Below are 19,786 nucleotides of genomic sequence, written 5' to 3'. Positions count from 1 at the left end.
CCCCTCTTCCCAGGCCTTGGGAAGAAAGGACACAAACACTGTGTCAGCACAACTGATGTGTCTCTAGATATCGATCCCATAGTCGGCATATGCCATCTAAAATATAAGCAGGCCACGTATCCCACAGATGCCCAATAACTGTCTGCTGAATTAAACCTGTGCAAGAGAGCACACCTTCTGTGGACGGACACATGCACACACACACACGTCATACACTTGTCTTTAAATGAAGGCATGTTAAGAGGAAAGGAGCTGTAAGCCGAGAGGCAGAGTGTTGGCCGGCATCTGGCACCTGTGGGTGTCTGAGGCGCCTTGTGCATCCAGATCTTAGAACAAAGACCGTGACTTCCCAGTGAGCCCTGCTCCCTCCGGGTGGAAGCGGCTGCAGGTACGTGGGGGTCCAAGGTGGCCCAAAGTGGCCCACATCAGCTCAGTCTGGCCCCTCCGCTCCTGAGCACCGTATCTGGAGCAGACACCCATGCTCACAGACGGACCTCCTTCCCTCCTGCAGCCTGCCCCACTGGATGGCGTCTCGGGCCCACGGCCACACTGAATGGGTAACCACTGTGACACACCTGCCACTCCACCTGCTGTCCCATAAGGGGCAGGCCCGCGACGCTGGGACCCCGCACCACCCCCAGCGGGTACACCAGCAGTGGTGAATCAGGACCACCAACTCCTTCCTTACATCTCAGTTCTGCCTCAGTCCCCAAGCTTCCGGCCCAGTCTAGCCCTAACTCAGGCTGCTGAGTTAGTTGCTAGAATGGACAAATGACATTCTTTACCTGCATTAATTCACCTGAACTAAGTTTTGTCACTTTAAGAATTACTATTTGTGGGTCGGCCTGGTGGTGCAGCGGTTAAGTGCACACGTTCCACTTTGGTGGCCCGGGGTTCACCAGTTTGGATCCTGGGTGCGGACATGGCACTGCTTGGCAAGCCATGCTGTGGCAGGCGTCCCACACATAAAGTAGAGGAAGATGGGCACAGATGTTAGCTCATTCTTCCTCAGCAAAAAGAGGAGGATGGGCAGTAGTTAGCTCAGGGCTAATCTTCCTCAAAAAAAAAAAACAAAAAAGAAGAATTACTATTTGCTTTGGCTCTTCATTCCCTTTCCAAGCCCTCATCTCCTGAGCCCAGGAATGCCTGTCCTTACTTTCTCCATTCATCTGCAGCCTGACAGAATACTCATCTCCTCTAGGAAACTTCCGTGAATTTCTCCGACTCCGACAAAAGACCCCTCGCTCCCTCAGGCCTGAGAGTCAGAACTATGCGCTAAAGCATCTGAGCTTACCAGAGAGCAGAGACATCCATCAGATGCTTAAACTTGCTGGGGACAGGAACCGGGTCCTTGGTACGGAGCTGAGATCAAACGAAGCCTGGAGGGCGTGCGGCCGTATCTGCCGCACACACACGGACCGGCCGGAGCCATGCGTGCGGGCGGGGGTCGCGCCCACGTGCAGGGCTGCACAAGGGACTCGCTCTTCAGGGGCCGCTGTTTCTAAGGGTTTACAGTGCTTATCGCAGGCCCGTTTCTAGCTCTGCCGCCACAGACACGGAGGTAGGGATTTCCTTCAGCCATAAAGCCATTTCCAGAAGCTGAATGGATTTGTGGAAGACACACCAGTGTGAACTAATTTTCAAAAAGCTCACAAAGAGAAGAGAACACATCAGAGTTACTCCCAAAAGGAAATACCCCTGGGAGAACGCTGATGGAAGGGCTAGAGACGACAAGGGAGAGAAAATCCCTCTTGAAATCCTGCCTGAAGGGGCGAGAACACAGTGCAGGAAGCTGGTTCCTAATTTTTCCCCACTGCCAAAGCACTAGTTTGGCATCACCTTACAACTCACAGACATCCTTTCAGAATTTGCAAATGACTTCCCTTAACTCCTGCCCTAAAGAAACACTCCTTTATTCCCCTAAAATCTGCAAGCCAGTCAACATCTATTCCCCGCACATCAGTCCCCAGGGAGCTGTCAGAACAGCCTGGCCTCACGCACCCACAGCCCCTCCAACCCTGAAAGACCAATGCCATTTACTCTGAGACATTTACATGCACCGCACAGGAGCCTCGACCCCAACCCAAAAAGCCCTCACAAATGACACAAACGTCACCTCTTCTGCAGGGTCCTTGCTTCCACTCCTTGACCCACCAAGGAAGTCAGCATGAGAGGGAGCCAGGGTGGGGCCTAAGTTATGGAATGTATCCATGAACACCTTTAAACACAGTCCCACACTAAGGACCCGGCCAAGGCCAGGGTGATCCTGAAGCTCCAGCCTCTGGGACAGGGACTGTCTGAGAACAAGCAGTTTATGACTCAGCAGCCGCTCCCTGAAAAGCCACTATAAACAATGACAGCAGTATCTTCCTCTGAAAGACCTGGAAGGCTTTATTTCCCCTCCTTTCCATCATCACCATTCATTTGTCCACTCGCTCCCTCCCTCCCTCACTCCCTCGCACACGTGCTGGGCACTTCCCACGGCAGCGTTCCTCCGTGGATCTCTCACGACCACCACCAAGCCGAGCCAGAGACCCTGGGGAAGCATCAGCAGCACTTTCTGCCACGATAATTCAAGCTCAGCAGCATTCACAAGGTGATTTGACCCCTGCCACCACGCCCTGGCCCCAGCTCCCACAGCACTCAACACACCTCAGCCCCCTGCCACTTTGGTTCAACAAGTGTCTGTTTTCAAAGAAACCGAAGCTGGCCGCTTATGGTTCATTTCCCTCATAACTCATCACAGGCTGTTTGTGGGATGCTGAGGGAAGCCATCCCGAGGCTGACCCCCTCTGAACCAGGAAGTCCCCGGTGCCAGCCCTAAGTGACACTCAAGCCAGGGGCGGCTCCAGCACACACAGGCCTGCCGGTCCCTGCTCCTGGTGGCCCGGCCGGCCAGGCTGCAGGACCAGGTCCTCCCAGGCACAGCGGGAGTGACAGTGCCAGTGACAGGCTGAGCCTCTTACACAGCAAAGCCGTAGCTCAAATATTTATTGTACGTGTCTGGCTTTCACACGGAATTTGCAACCTGCCAGTTACCAGTGTTTACCTTGGTAGAAATTCACGGGAAATTTTAGTCTGAACAGGCCCAGAGTTTATTTTACTGCCAGATAAACAACTTTCTTTGATAAATCATCTGTGTGACAGTGTTCCTGAAAGACTAAACAAGGATTTCAAGCGCAATCTATAGGCCTTTGAGAAGCCTTCCAAAGCTAATGCATGTTTAATTAGCTGCTGCGAGCAGGCTGAGGCAGGGCGGGGGCCTGACATTTCTGTGGCCATTTGTTCTCCTTTAAAAAAAAATACAGATTGGAGCTTCTGGCTCATTTCTGCAAAACTGGACAAAACTTACCAATATTTAAATGTTCAATTCTTCTGCATATAGCCTGTGTTTTGGTTAAAGGGAGCACGTGTCACAAACCTCACCAGGCAGCTGTTGGAAAAGAGAGTGAAAACTGCCCTGGAGATGGGGCTCGAGGAAAGGGGAGGGCAGAGGGCAGGATGCCACGCAGAATCGAACATCTCTCTCAAACAGACCCAAAAAAACTGTGAGTAGAAAAACTCGGATTAAAAACAAAATTTCTACAACACACAAAAACACAAAAGGAAAGCTTCCGTGGGCGTGTCAGGGAGCTGGCCTAGCCCCAGTGGGAGCTCCGCAGTGAGAGCCATCCAATGACTTCCAGTTTCACAAGGACTTAAGGATGTCATCTCGCTAACACGGCCAGTGTAGACAGGGTGGTTTTCAGTTTGCCGGGTCTGGGCTGTGTTTGGGTTTGTTTTGGTTTTTTAACCATAGCACCTTGAAGCTGCATAGAGCTTTTACAGTTTGTCTAAGTGGGCTTTTGTAGAAAGGCTTCTTCAGTTAATCTTCTGTTAACCAGAGAATTAACGAGGCCATGCCATTCCATTTCCTAAAATTTTTTTGCCAAAGAAGCTGATTTCATTAGTGCTAGCATCCTCCCACCTAGACTAATCTCCACGCTGAAACAATTCTTTCAAATAAGAAGAGATAATCACTGCGGACTGAGGAGCCATCGTGCCCAAGAACCGTACACACTTGATTAGTTCCATTCTCCCCACAGCACAGTAACACAGGAATCATCAACCACATTTTGCAAGTGAGGAGCTGGGCTCTGGGAGGTTGACAGACTTCCTCCTGGTCACTCAGCCTATAGGCTTGGGATTTCATCCAAGTCTGTGTGGCCCAAAGCCTCTGTTCCTTCTACTCCACTCCACTGCCGGCCCGCCACAGAGAGAGATCAGCGAGTGCTGAGCGCTGCCCCTGTGTCAGGCACAGACCGCAATCCTCCTGTATCCCACAAACTGAGAGGAGTGAAAGAGCAGCCGATGGCCCCTGCCCAGGGAGCTGGCTCTCCCAGTCCTGGCAGGATGGGAATGGGACGGGCATGAGAGGACATGAAGGAGGGAGGGTATGGAATCTGGACTGGCTACCCAGGTAAGTGCTGGTGAAACAAAGACTGTCAGGGATGCCAGGCAGAGTGGCCTGGGGCAACCAGATGACTAACTCCTTTATCTGAGTCTTATTGTCCTCCATCTGTACGATGAGAGCTTAGACTGGCTGATCTTTGAGGTCACATTCAGCTCAGCATATCTTCAGAACGACAAATGGGTACTGAGGAGCAACACAACACCCAAAGAAATGTGCTGCTTGTGTGGGCTGTGAAGGACCCCCGATCCCGCCTCGTCCCTCACTGGCCTTTCTCTGCCCTGCCCCAGGAAAGCTTCAGAGAACAGAGGTGGGCTTGAAGGCAAACCGCTCTTGCTCCCTTCTCCATGATAGTTTATACATACATCAAATGATAAGGACCACATTTCGCCAAGTGAAATAAGCCAGACACAAAAGGACAAATACTGCATGATTCCACTTATATGCGGTACCTAGACCAGTCAAACTCAGGAACGGAAAGAACGGTGGTTTCTGGGCGCTGGGGAGCCGGGAATGGGGAGTTAGTCTTTGGATACAGAGCGTCATTTTGGGATGATGAAAAATATCCAAAGATGGATGGTGGTGATGGTTGCACAACAATGTGAATGTACTTAATGCCACAGAACTGTACACTTAAAAATGGTTAAAATGGTAACTTTTATGTTATGTACATATTTTTTTAAAGATTTTATTTTTCCTTTTTCTCCCCAAAGTCCCCTGGTACATAATTGTGTATTTTTAGTTGTGAGTCCTTCTAGTTGTGGCATGTGGGACACCGCCTCAGCATGGCCTGATGAGCGGTGCCATGTCCACGCCCAGGATCCGAACCAGTGAAACCCTGGGCCGCCAAAGCGGAGCGCAGGAACTTAACCACTCAGACACGGGGCAGGCCCTGATGTTATATATATGTTACCACAATAAATTTTAAAAAAGGATAAGGACGCCTAGGCAGGAGGGCTGGGGCAGGGCAAATCACAACCAGAGACTCACAGAATCGAGGGTGGACAGGACTTCAAAGGACACCCAGACCACACCGGTTAGCAACTGACCATCCCAAGGAAAAACCTAGTCAGAGCTGGACTTAACCACAAAGAGGGAGAAGTCACGCGTCAGACAATCCTAAATCAGCCGTGCCCACACCTACATCTGTCTTAGGACAAAGAAAAGCAGTTATTCTAGCAAGACAGGAGGAGGAGCAAGGGCTAAAAACAGAAGGTTCAGGAAAGATTTCAATAAATATGCTGAGAGCAGAAGACAGAGAGTCCCTGGCTGCACCCCTTGATCCTTCGGTGAGCGCCAGGAAGGGAGGCCTCACCTGCCCAGGACAGAAAGCTGGGCTGCTTCGCCCCTGAAGTGCACCTGGAATGAGGCAGCCTGTGTGCGGCCCAGAGCCGGCCTCCTCACATGCCATCTCGTCTGCTCCTCCCCAGAACCGACACCTGGGTACGAGGTGCCATTTCACAGAGGGAAACTGAGGCCTGCGGAGGTTAGGAGATTGGCCCAGTGCTGCAGGGCGTGCACACAGCGACAGGGGGAGGACTGCACTCGGCCCAGAGGACGCTGTGCCCCTCCGTGGGTCCTGGGTTCTGTCCCCTCCCCAGGCTTCAACGTGCTTTTATAGGTTCAAAGACGCACAGAACAGCGTTTCTTGTTGACGTCTGCCTTATCGAAGCATCTTCCTGCCACAGTTACAGCCACGAAAGAATTACAGGTGGAGATAGGGTGTACCATCCGCACCGGAGGGGGAAATCTGGCTCTTTTCCCAGCTTTTCCTTGTGTTCTTCAACATGGCTTCAGAGTGCAAAGTGCTCCCCATGTGATCTCGGCCCAAACTGCCCAGGGCCTGATTCCTCTGGCCAGGACCCCAGATTTGGGGCCCGCTCAGGAACTCTCTAATCCGAGACCGTGGGGGAGCAGAAACTGACATCACAACTCACCCGGCCAACTGGACAGCTTCGAAGGTTCAGCTTCAGCCATGGTCTCTGCACTGCACAGCCCAACCCACGCACGGGATGAGCACTCAGAACGGGAGGCCGGCCGCGCGCTCAGAGTTACTCTTCCGGTGCATTAAAGCGCCAGTCCCACATTTTCCCACACATGAAATGCCATAACAACTCATTCCAAGTATTTACAGATCTGTGGATGGAATACGTATTTAGAGATCTTCAGTGACAATAAAAACCACTTGTTTTCAGCCTGCCGATTCCACCAGGGGTAACAGTTCCTTCTCCCATGTCTATTTAATTTTACTTTGACTGAACTAGATTTCTGGATGTTAGGGCTTTTTTTTTACGTATACACATACACAATCACCCAAAACAGGGCATGAAGTTTTCCTTGAACTTAATAAACAAGTTGTGCATATCCACTTGGAAAAGAGCTTTCTCCTTTTATTAAAAAGGAAGTCCAATTGCCATAGCCCTGTCATCCCTTGTCATTCATGGACTTATCTGACAAACTTTTATTTTATGCCTAAAAATATAAGACGCTGTGCCAAAGACTATTTAAGTACAAACAGGCCTTGTTTTGTTCATTCTAAGACACAGATTATCTTCACATTTTAACATGACGTGTGTTTTCTTTGTCAGTGGTACAAAACAAGTAGTGCATCTCACAGTTAATGAGCCTCGTATATTAGGTAAAACAGGGTACACGATACAAACTCTGCTCCCAAGTGCCTACAGATGCTGCGGCTACGGTGCTGGCAGCCAGACACCTCACTGGCAGGAGGAAACCCAAGGTTTAGTTTGGAAAGGTTGAACCTGCTTTTTGCAAGAGATCAAACTGCACTTCAGAGCAAAACATTGTGCCTCCCAACAGCAGCACAGCCAAGACACCTCGAAAGAAGAGTGAAGCAGAACGAGAACAGGGCTAGTGAAGGTTCGGGAGCCTCTGAAAATATTTCTTCTAGGAAATATTCCCGAATGCTAACAGTGAGAGCTGAATTTTTTTCATTCCTATTTGACTCATTTTAGTGTTGCAAAGTATGGTTTTACTCTTTAGGGGAAACATATAAACAGGAAAAAAAATCCTTCCAGAAGGCAAGGAAAATTTCTAGGGGCAAAGAAATCTTTTTCCACAGCAAGAAAATACCAGGCTAAAAAAGTTGCCACCTGAACTCTCAAGCTCAAAAAACTGGAGAAGCCCGTACAAGAGGAAGCTCTGAAATGCCTTAGCAGAAGTATATCATCACACACATTTCCAGAAAAGCTTAAGGGTGTTTACAGATACTGGAGAAGAAGCGAGGGACAGTGGCCAGAGGCGGAGTCCTAACCTCAGCAATTAGACATCAGATCCTCACATCCCTGGATAAGCGAACCTGCAGGAAAGACGGCTGTGGCACTGAGCTGTCGACAGCAGGATCATCAGAGCGGCAGCTTACATTTACTACATTGGCCTGTTTAAGAGAAAAGAGCAGCCCCCGGTTGTTGGATAGCAGGAAAATCAGAACGAGGACAAAAAGCAGAGCAGCGCGTCCTAATTGAAGCACCGCAGGCAGGCTGGCCACCAGGTTGAATTCGGAGACTTTGCACCATCTAACTTTTGGCTTTCCCACATCTGGTGCTTGATCCGGGCTGATTCAGCTGCATTCCTGAGCATCAGCACACAGGTGTTTCTACTGATGTTTTTCCCTGTTGGGGGGAAAAAATGTGCTCTGAACTGAGGGGGTACAGTGCGGGGGTGGAGAGACTAGTGGCCAAGCAGACCTGCCAGACAGTTAAAAATGCACTGCCCGGGAAGGAGGTAATGGGTATGACCAGCTCCACGGAGGCTGCAGGAGTCCACGGATGCATTGGCAGGAGGGCAAGTGTGCATGCTGACCCAGAAGGAACGCACCCCTTGTTCCTGCGGCTCACAGAGAGCCTTCCAACAACTTGATGTCTTCCCACCAGGGATGTCAGGGCCACTTAATGCAAAGTTTTATCCCTGGAGTAGGGAATAAAACATTCTTTTTCTCCTCTGTTATGTGTCAGCTTGCATTGCTGAATTTCTTTGTTCCCTAACTGAATCCCATCAGTGTGGCTGACTGCCTCCCTCACTTGAAATGAACTAAAGTAGGAAACAAGTTTCCCAACAAGGCTGCATTCTCCAGGGTGCTGAGAAGGGCAGAGCTAAGCTCAGCCCCCGCAGAGAGAGAGAAAAAAATCCTATTTATTGCCTTATAAGAACATTACAAACAAAAAACCAAAAAGTCTCTCCCGCATCCAGATCAAAGAAGCCTGGCACGCAGCACACCCATGCTGAGGAGACCCACGCCTCCGTGGCAAAACCCAGTGACTGCTCATCTTCTCCTACGTGAGGAGGCGGTATGACAGAGAGGAAACAAACGCCAGCTGGGAAAGTCAGATGCCCTATTTATGAAATAAGTGGATGGGATAAGATGACCCATCGGGTCCAAGAGAACTCAAAAGTTCTATGAACTCAAGAAGAAAATAATCTCAGGACTGAAAAAAACACAGTCCCAAACAGCTGATCACTCAGAATCACCAAGACCTGATTGGTTATTAAAACAAGATAGATTGCTCCCTCCTACAGGCAGGCAGCAGGCGGCTTGCTGACTTCGCAGGTGCCTATGCAGTGGGGAAAGGCTGTCCATCCCTAGGTGAGTTACCTGAGCACCCTTTAGGCCCTTGCCCTACACCAGAAGGTCAACCTTCCAGATTCGAATTCTTTCCCAAGCCTTGTGTCTTCAGCCCACGTCCAGGGAATGTCTCTATTTAACTAGTTGCCACAAAGCCCCCGGTTGCCAGAATTTTGGTGGGCGACTGAGGTAGTGGAAAGGAGACCCAACGACAGGTTCAGGCTGGTAAGTTCCCAAAAAAGATTCTGAGCACAGAGACATGGATTCTCTTCTCACAGCTCCTTAACATTAACTTCGGCCTTGAGCTCCTACAGCCCCCTCTTCAGCCGGTGAGTTAGAAAACGACTCCACGATTCTCTAGGAAATCACTGACGACTGTTTGGTCAGGGTTAAAAAAACTTTTTAAATTAAATTTTAATTTATCCTAGGTAAGTATTTTTGGATACGGCATCTAGCACAGTACTGTGCACTCCAGAAACATTGAATGAATGGATCCGTGAATCGACAAATGATGCGATACACTGAATCCGAGTTCCCCGAAAGGAAGGCTGCCCTGCCAGTCACCTCAAAAGGAAGGCTGCCCTGCCAGTCACCTCCTCACAGTCAGCTCAGGGATTCCCATCACGCTTCCCTCAGGAGCCGAACCTGACAGAAATCATATGAGCATAAAACATCAGCTAAGCTATTACCTTTCAGAGTTTACTCTGACATGATTTCCTGGATTTGCTGAAATGTCAGTGGGCCAACTTCTAAAAATGAGTGTGGGGATCTACAATCTCTGAAGAGGATCCATGAAATCTAGAAGCAGCCCCTCAGTCGTCCCTCATAAGGAACTTTCAGGGTCAGAGCCGTATCTGAACAGATTCCTCCTGCGCCAGCCATGCAGCAAAAGGCTTCTAGTCAGGATTTCTGAGAGAGGTGATTTACATCCCTTTTTTCTGTTCTAATGCATCTCTGGGAAGGAGTCCCAAGCCCATGGGGGAGGAAGAGCCAGGCATGAAGGCAATGTGGGGCTGTGCTCCCGCAGACTGTACGGGAGGAGACCCACCAGGCCAAGCTGGGTTTCAGCACCTGCTGAGGAAGCAAGAGCGCCATCAGGAGGCAAACGTTCCCACTGTTAGAGGCGAGGGTATCAGTGTGTGCACACATCACTGCAGGTGCCTGCTACCATGTTATTTGAGTTCCTTTAAAACGGCAACAAGAAAAAGGGTGTGCCTCAAACACAAGCAGCAAAATGCAGAGTAGGCCACATCTTCCTGGAGGTCCTGCTGTCCTCCACCAAGAACAGAGGAGGGAAACAGAGACACTGAGTGCAGAGACAAGGCAAGCAAAACACATCCATCCTCAAGAAGCTCGCCGTGGCAAAGGGTCTGAATTCTCCAACTTTCCCCTTCAGTCACCACGACAAGTACCCTGAGAACAGATCTGTCACATGTACAATTTCCCTCAACCGCGTGTGCGCGCACATGTGTGCGGCTCATTCAGACATGGCACTTTGCCAGAACAAGGCCCTTTTGTGTATGTTATTTAATGTCTGGTTAATGAAAACACGGAGTAGGTAGCCTGAATGAACATAAAGACTCACATTACCTACCATTCTGCTTTTCCTGATAAGAATTCTGTAAGAAATCCAGCCTCAGGGACACAGCGCAGGATCATGACAAACGCCCTGTTCAGCATCAGGCTGAACCTGTCCTTGGGCAAAGTGGGCCTGGCCCGAGCCACTCCTCGGCCTCCATATGAAACAAAGGCAGGGGCGAGGGAGCCGGCCCTTCACAGAGGTGCGGTTTACTTTTCCCAGAGGAGAGACTCCCAGGGTATCTGGAGCCCGGGTCTCCTGTGGGGCCAACTACAAGGGTCCTGCCCTGAAAGGCCACCTGAGATCTGCTCCCCAGGCCACATCCAGCCCTTCCATGGGCTGGAAAGGCTCATTCAGAATTCCCTCTTAGCTGGGAGTAATTTGGGAAGAAGGAGAGAAATCCCCTGACAGTGGCGATGTCAACCTTCCTTGCCTGAAAGGACCTGATAGGGGCCCCTCCTCTGAATGCCCTAAGCATTGGACTCTCCCCCTCCCTTGGGAAGGCACCCGCCATCAGCCATTTCAGGTCCTGGGTAGAGGGGTGCTGACACCTAGGGGTGGATGGAAAGAGAGCTAGTGCGGAGAGAAGCCCAGCCCAGGCTGCCCGCTGTACCTCCTGGAGCGTTCAGGGAGTGGTGTTTTCCCCAAGCTCCTCTCCACTCACCCCCGAGTCTGCCTCCTCCACTCCTAGAGAAGGGCCCCCAAAACCTATCCAGTGATCCCCCACACAGCAGGGCAGAAACAAAGTCTGACTTAGTAACACCAGGCCAGTTCCCACAACAGTGAGCCTTCCATCTGCCTGAGAAAGCAGCCATTCGGCGGGGGCGCAGGTAGAGAATACAAAGCTCCAAAATGACGCATCAACAGGCTCTCTGTTTATCAGGGACACGGACCAAGAGGAACTAGGGAGGCCAAACCTCCCCGAGGCGGCCAGGGATGCTTTCTTACCAAACTCGCTCGCACACAGATGTTCAATTATGGCTTCAGATTTCAACTCGTTGTCACATGGAGGACACACCGTTGTGCCTAGGACGAGAAAGGGAGAGAAACAGGAGCTGTGAGTTGAGGGGGTGGAGGGGCAGGGAGGAACCACCCCTGCGGAAGAGATCAACCCCGGGACCAGGCTGAAAGCAGTTAACAGTCTACTGGAATTTCTGAAGGACAACCCGAGAATTGAAAAGAAGAGTCCTTGAGGCCAGGACCTAAAGCCATCAACAGACATACAGTTTCTTGAAAATCTGGGGGCCAGAGTTGTTGAATATGGCACAGCTATTTAAACCAACACTATCTGGGGCTGGGTGGGGCAGGTCCCATGAAGTGTGGCTTGATGGGGTGTGCTGGGTCCCCGGGAAAAGCTGACTTGTAAACCAAACACATCCGCTACAGTTGTTTCCTGTTCTTTCTCCCTCCCCCTTCCTTTAACTACCCGCCCTGATTCCTACCCCCTTCCCATTCTCAAACTCCCATGAGGATAACAGGTCAATCTGACTGGATCTCTAGGAGCCAAAAAAGAAACTTAGCCAGACCCCTAAACTCCAACTTCAGGCCCTGGACACCCCACTCCCCAAGGGCTGTTGCAGTAGATTCCTGCAGGGGCGGGACGCAGGAGCAGCTGGGTGGGGGCTGGGGGCCACACTAGCAAGAGCTGCCAAATGGGAGGACAGAGCTGGACAGGGAGCAACCCTCTGGAGGCGTTTTCATAACACTGTGAAGTGCTTTGAAGAGGAGGTGTGTGTGTGGCTGGCAGGAGGGCCACTGGGAGGCAGCTAAGCTGCGGGGGCAGGAGGTTTCAGAGGCCTCCTCCAAGCCCAGATGCTGCCAATGCTGGAGGGACCCCTGGGAGATAAAGTGCCGCCAGAGAAGGGCAGGGAGAAAGTGGTACAGTGGAATCCCCAGAAGGGTGAGGTGGCTTATCACCACCATCATTATCGTCATCATCACCATCATCGTCCATCAAACAACTTGGAGTTTCATCTATGATCCAGAAAAGCATTAGCACGTTCTAAGAACACTCCATTCCTGGCACAGCACAGCCTGGAGCTGAGAAGCACAGGAAAGTCACCCCAAGGCAGGATGGTGTGCTGAGCGACCTCTGCTCAGATATAAGGCTCTTCATCTTCTTCCTCCCCTCTCCTCTCCACAGCTCAGTGAAATGGGCAAAGCCTCCATGATGGATGACAAGGAGGGAGCTGCGCAGCCCTCCCAGGCCAATCCCAGGACACGGCTGGTCCACAGCTGGCCAGCAGGCTAGCAACAGTGGGGAGATGATGCACAACCACTGCTCACTTCCAAGCAGGGTCCCTGCGTGGCCCAGGAGAGACCACTCACCTTAGTCTTTATGGACAGACTCCTCTCCCACCTTTTCTCTGTACCCAGGGCCAAAACCCATCCAGAGTCTGAGTGCAGCAAGAACCATTGCCCCCCTCCAAGCAGAAGATTGTGTGACTGTCTTTTGGCCCAGATGTTGGAAATGTATTTTTCACCCAGAACTTGAGACTGGGCTCCACAAGTAGTGTCTCGCTTCCACGGGGAGAAAAACAGGGAAGTTCTGCAATATGGGAAGGACCATGTTACCTATATTGGGAGAGTAAACTGTGCTTTGAGATTTTCCTTGTTTGGGTTATTTAAAAAAAGTGGAAGTCATCACATTGCGAGGTTCTATGAATATAATCTTGACCAAACAAGTAGCAGGGCCAGGGCTGTTGGAATGTAAACACCAGGTCTCCACCCCCTCCACACACTCACATCATCTCCGCTGGACACTCTGAGTTCCGACGGCGCTATACACTGCAGGGCGTTTTCCTCAGTCCACTCAAGAGGCCTCAGCACCTCTCAGGGTGGCAGCAGCTCACTGGGGCGAGCCCTGTGTGTTCTCAACATGGCCTTCCCCAACTCACTTTCCTTAGAGCTGACTCCGGAGCAGTCTGATCCAGAGAAGGAAGGAATGTGTAATGCAATATTAATCTGCACCCCCTCCGGACTGTCCCTGGGGCCCTGCAGGCTGCCTCAGCAGGAGAAATCCACCCGGTCATCCGGCTGAGTGAACTAGATCGCTGTTTTAAGGTGTATCTAAAATAACGTTTCAAGCAAAGGAACCAAACACTAAAAGGTATTGTGTTTCATTAATATTTAACGGGGAGTAGAGGAGAAAATCCAATACTGGAGTCAAGATTAAGTGACTTTTTAAAAATCAGGGCACACACATGCACACAGCACATTCTCTGGTCACCTCTCTCTCACACTCACAAGCATACTCTGTCTCACTCACACACACATACAAGCACTCTCTCATGCACAGAGGCACACACTCACACACACAAGCACACACATACTCTCTCTCTCTCACACACACACACACGCACACACACACAACAGGTCTTCCCTGACCAGCTCCTCAATACACAGAGAATGGATCCTACAAAGCCTCTAGGGGGAAATGAGGGCACCATGGCCTCTGCAATCTGTGACTAAAACAGCCAAGCTGAATGAATGCACAACATGCCTAAACAACAAGAAAACTGAACTGAAAGGGTGTGCTTGCTCACACAACTTGAACTAGTAAAACCTGGCAGGGAGGGAGTGCAACCATTCACCAGGCTCAGAGAGCACAGGTCTAATGTGAGCGCAAGATTTAGAAATAACTTTCCTGGAAAAAGAGCAATTGCTTGTTCTAAAACAGATGCTGCTGCAACTTGGGCATCAGCTTTTGAGGGGGGCGGGAAGCGTCTTCTGACATATTTCTCACTATAGAGTTTATCTTTAATAACAAGTGGCCACAAAGGCCTGCCCAATACCCCAAAACTGTACATGCCCAGGGATGTGAACAAAACGCAGCCTAGATCACTCAGAGATACAGCACTGCTCTGAAAACTCAGTTTTAATTTTAAAGAATAAAGAATAAAAGTAGTGCATGTGTGCTTGTTCTGTCCAAAAGTACCAGTTCTTATTCTGGAGCCACCAGCCACAAGGTTACAAGGACCGGCAGTCTGGTGTGTCTCCACCTGCCCCTCCATACACACACAGACACACACACACACACACACACACACAGCCCTCCCATCTCCGTGCTCAGCTGACAGTTCATGGCCGTGTGGCCTCAGAGGAAGTCACGTCTCAGGAGAGAGCCTCTCACCACAAATACTGAGGGGAGGACAGCTCCCCATCCCACGCCTGCTTGGTCCTCTCAGAGCTCTTCTTTGTTAAGCAGCTGGTCTCGGGTGGGTGACTGACTACCTGAGCGCTCCTGGAGGGAGGGAGAGAGGAGGATGGCACAGAGGCCCAGGCTGAGGAGATGGCAGTCAAGTCGAACAGCAGCCAAGGAGTAAAAGGCTTCCAGAAGGCAGCAACTGCCTGGTTTCTGCCACCCCACCACTGCTCCATCCCAACCTTTTGGGGTGCTGGGTTGAGAGGACTCTTCCCCCTTCGTAAGTAGGCAGCCCAGCCTGTCCCTCCACCTTCCCTTCAGAAGATGCCCCCCTAAAGATCTCCACTTTGTGTTCACCGACTGTCTCAGGAAGAGACAAGTGGGGGTGGAGCAGAGCTGGCCACAGCCTCCCAGGGCAGGGCTGGAATAACCCCTCGGCGGGCGGTGGAGGAAGGAGAGAAGGAAAATCCTGCGGGCTGCAGGGGAAGGGTCCACGCGCACAGAACACAAGGTGCTTTGTCAGCTGTAGGTCACTGCTCAGCCCTCGCTCTCAAGGGGCTGCACTTTCCCGCGGTTAACCCTGGGCAGACCCCCAGGAAGCCGAGAGCAGAGTGCCCCCCCACCTCCCCGCTGCTGCAGGCAGGCTGCCGCCTCTCCCACTGCCAGCCCCACGCCACCCAACAGCGCTCACTTGGGACCGATCTCCTCCCTCCCTGGAATAAACAAGAGCATTCAGAATTCAGGGTGCCCCTTCCCCCGCCACCCTCACCACCCCTACCCTCACTCTGGGGGAGCACGCCCTTTTGTGGACATTTCTCTTCCTGGCGTCACCTCAAGAGAAGCTAAGTCAGCGAGCAGCAGGTCCCCCCACCCTAAATCCCCTCCTCAAAAAGCCCTGGGACAGCGCCGCTGGGCTAAGCGCACCTGGGTATGGCTCCCCATCTCTGACTATCTCTGCATCTTTGAGCCTCAACTCTGCTTCCGAAGAAGCCAGGGTTGAATTCCCTACTATGAAAGTCAGGCCACCACGCTGGGCTTTTGCTGGCTTGTTTTCTTTTCGGTTTTGGTTTTTGGGGGTTTCGCGTCTGTGGGATTTTTTTCTTCCCAATCAAGAATTGCCCTTTAAGTGGGAGGGGATTCTGAGAGGAACTTCAGCTGTCCCTCAGGCTGTTAGGAAAGTCTCCAATCTGTGGATCCCCACTCCCCAAGGAGAGATGAACAATGAGCTAATTACATTTTTACCTTTCTAATTACCCAAGGATGTGTGTAAATGAGAGAAGCAGGGGGTATGCAAGACTGAGAAGGAAGACATTCTCCACCCCCAGCCCTCCCGGGCTGTTCCCTGCAAGGGGCAGAGGAACAGAAATCTCCAGTTCCTAAACTTTTTTCTCAGCCAGTTCTGCAGCCGTCCTGGAGCTACTTGGCTGAACGGCTAGCAAAGGAAAGAGTTGTGAACAACAACAACAAAAAATCCTCATCGAATCCATGGAAATAAACAAAGCTGGCCTTAGCATTTTCTCGGGCTTTCTACACTTAAGGTTAGGAGTTTTGGTGTTTTCCTCCTGGGGCATCCCGTCTCGGGTGTTAAAACCTTCGATGGGGACTTGGTTCCCTCCCAGAGGACAGAAGAGCTCTCCTTTTCTTTGGAGCGTAAGGCCTTGTTGCAGGGATGGAAACAGCGGGACTGGATCCCAGAAAAAGCCCCCCAGGAATCAGACCGTGTTTGCCTGGGGCCCACGCGCAGCCGCCGCGGCCGGGGCGCCTGGGTCGGGAGGGGCGCTGAGTGACACCTCGTTCGTACTAGAAGCTTTTAAAAATCATTCTGCACAGCTTGAAAGCAACCTCTAGGGAGCACATCCGAACTCCGGGCTGGAGCGCTGGGCGGGGGTCGGAGTGGCTGGCGCTTTCCCGCAGCGCCCGCGGCAGCCCGGCCAGTGCCCGGCTCCCCGCCCGCCCGGGTCGGGGGTTCGCGGGCGTGGGAGGGGGCCGCCTTACCTTGGGGCTTAGAGGCTTCGGTGGCATTGGGCGGGGTCATGGCGATGCAGACGTCCCCCTCGGGGAACTTGTCACACTTGAGCATCTCGGGCCAGTAGAAGCCGAAGAACTGCATGACGGGCTCGCAGGAGTCGCGCACGGCCTCGCAGAGCCAGCGGCACGGGTAGATGGGCCGGTCGAGGCAGACGGGCGCGAAGAGCGAGCAGAGGAAGACCTGGGTGCCGATGTGGCAGTTCTTGTTGAGCAGGGGCACCCAGCTGCTGGCCTGCTGCTTCACCTCGGCCATGGTCTCGTGCTCCAGCAGGTTGGGCAGCACCATCTTCTTGTAGCCCACGTTGTGGCACAGCCGCAGGTCCACCGGGATGTCCACGCACTGCGGCGGCTTGGTGTAGAAGCGCCCGCTCTGGTACGAGCCGATGTCCGACTGGAAGCTCACGTAGTCGTACTCGCTGGCCGAACCCGCGGCCAGCAGCCCGGCGGCCAGCGCCAGCAGCACGCCCCCGGCGGCCCCGCGGCGGCCCCCAGCGCCGCGCCCGCTGCCCATGCTGGCTCGGCGCCCTCGCTCCCGCGACGTCGGGGCTGCCCCGGCCGCCTGCCCACGCGCGTCCCGCCGCAAACTTGCAGGAACCTCCGGGGACAAAAGGCGCCGTCCCCACCCGTGCCCGGCTCCGGCGGCCGCGCGCTCCTGCCCGGAGCTCGGCGGGGGCGGCCCTCGGCGTGCGGCGCGCGGCGCGGCGGGAGCTCGCGGGGAGAGGGCGCGCGGCCCGAGGGCGGCCCGGCTCCCGGACGCGCGGCGGGCGGGCGGGCTGCGCGCGGCTCCCGCTCCCGAGGCTGCAGGACTCGAGTGCCCGGCGCTCCTGTTGCAAAGCCCTCGGAGTCGCCCGCGCAGCCAATCAGCGCCCGGCCGCGGCGAGCCGCACTCAGGCGGCACGTCAGTCACCGGCGCAATTAGCCAATCGCTTCACTTGCAAGAGGGTTCGGTTTACTACAACTAGACACAGGTCAACACTCCTTAAAAAACAGAACCAAAAAAAGAAAGAAAGAGAAGAAAAAAAAAAGTAGGAGGAAACGAAAGAAAATAGGGGGAAAAAGAAAGAGACTAGATCGAAGTGCGGGGTGGATAAAGACAAAGTTTAAGGTTGTGTTTAACTTGAGTCGGCTCGCAGAAAAGAAAGGAACCTTAGCAGTATTTGGAAATCCGTGAGATAATGAAAACTTTTTTAAAATATTTTTTCCTAATTTCACGCAGCAGCTCACCAGACGAGCAGCTCACTCCCTCGGTTTTGTTCTCTGTAGCTGCAGTACAAAGGCCGTTGCCCACAAACCGGCACTCAGGCAGGCTGAAGCGACGGAGGGCTGCTTTTAAACGCCCAGCTCTTCGGATTCGGCTCCCGCAAAGACAAGGGAAGGTGTAGTTAGGGCCGTTTGCTGGTTTAAAAACGTAGTACCTTTCCAGGTGGGCCAACCGGATGACGGCCTTCAAACAGCCCCGGAGGCAGTAGGTAAATGTTGCTCAGTGTGGCTGGAAATATTGCTCACAAAAGTGTTAGCTTTGAGAGGACAGTTGAAAAAAGAGGGAAAAAAAGGGAAAAACCCTACTCATAAGTCGCAGCCCGACAGAACGTCTGTGTGTGCACGTATGTACGCATTGACATGTTTGTGGTGTAGAAAGCCAAGACATTAAAAACACATGTGCACTCATCAGCGTGGTTTGTGTAAATATCAAGTCCATCACTGGGGCACACATGCTACACTCAGAGCTGGCCCAGGAACCTCAAGTGAAAAACCAAGGGTCCCCATTAAGGCAGATGGCACAGGAGAGTATTAGAAACACAGCCTGGCCCTCTCATCCAGCCCGCAGGAACAGAACTCTCCCTGCCCCCCTCCACCTCAGTGGTCCTGGAATTCTGTGTATGTTTCCAACAAACCCTGGGAGGGAGGGTCAAGATCCAGAAAGCCAGGAGTGTGACCATGGCTGACTCCAGGGGCAGCAGTCAACAGCAAGCAGTTCATATAGTTCGCTGGGCTTCCACACTGCTAGTGTCTTGAAGTGTGGGTGGAGGCAGGCCAAGGATGTGAAAACCGTATCTGGAGAGTGTGGTACTGCCCCATGTGGCAAATGGGCCACAGATCTTAGAGCTCAAGGCGGACACCCTAGGAGGCGCTGCCTTGCGGGGCCAGCTTGTTTGTAAAGCTCTGGGAAAGCTTGCTTTGGACTCTGCAGACCAAATTTCTTGATGGACAGGTTCCAAGTAAAACTCCTAGAGTCTGTGAGGAAGCAAGGCTCTTTTCTTAAAGCGCTCGCGCCCACGCGGAGACTGTGCACACAGGAGGCGTCTGCAGACCGTCAGCTTCTCTGTCACTCCCAAAGTAAGGAAGGGTGCGCCGGAGCAAGAGGGGCGGAAGGAGGGAAAGGGCTGGAGGGATAGAGCAAGACTTTGGCTGGCAAAGGGTTAATCTCCAAACAATTGGTAATGCTCAGCCAGGGAAGCTGTGGAAGACATTCCTCACAGAGAATAGACCGCAGGAGACCCAGCAACCGTGTCTTGAGTCAAGGGGCATTTAGAGAAAAAAGCTGTTTGGTAGGGGTCCTTTTCTCTCCTACAGCCAGGCCCTCAGTCCCAGGCCAAATGTGTCTGTTTACTCACTCCTCGGAAGGAGTTGTGTTACTAGATAACATCCTCTCACCTCTGCATCCAGGCTTGGCTGACCTCTCACTCACGTTTGCACAGTTTCCCCAAATGGTGGGAAGGCTTGGGTCGGTCCACCATTAAAATGCTGGAAATTAGTCCAGGTGACGGCACCTCCACCAGTCCTGGAGATCTGGTCAGGAGTAAATTTCACAAATCCATACCTGGGAGGACCTAGCCTTGACTGGTCATTCCTCTTTGACTTTGATCACTCTGAACCCCCAACTCACCACCCCACCCCCAAATAGTCTTCCTGCTTTAGGGAGAGGCCTCTTGGGGCACACCAGGGACGCAATTGTCTCAAGGACAAACGGGGAGTGTGGGAATAAGACCCCAGAATCTTAAC

The 19,786-nt window shown here is 52.4% G+C and overlaps 1 protein-coding gene across 1 annotated transcript in view; it reads right to left on the bottom strand.

The window, feature by feature from the left end:
• The window catches only part of SFRP1 (secreted frizzled related protein 1), a 45,781-nt gene extending 28,182 nt beyond the window's left edge, over window positions 1-17,599 (bottom strand). The window contains exons 1-2 of the mRNA XM_014837754.3: window positions 16,751-17,599; window positions 11,560-11,637 (exon numbers count right to left, since the gene is read on the bottom strand). Of these exons, the coding sequence (XP_014693240.1) occupies window positions 11,560-11,637; window positions 16,751-17,294 (622 nt within the window). The 5' untranslated portion in view covers window positions 17,295-17,599. The remainder of the gene's footprint in view (window positions 1-11,559; window positions 11,638-16,750) is intronic.
• Window positions 17,600-19,786: the final 2,187 nt, after the last annotated feature.

The sequence above is a fragment of the Equus asinus genome, chromosome 27, assembly GCF_041296235.1.
Source record: "Equus asinus isolate D_3611 breed Donkey chromosome 27, EquAss-T2T_v2, whole genome shotgun sequence".
Taxonomy (NCBI): Eukaryota; Metazoa; Chordata; class Mammalia; order Perissodactyla; family Equidae; genus Equus; species Equus asinus.
This window is presented reverse-complemented; position numbering and strand designations above follow the sequence as displayed.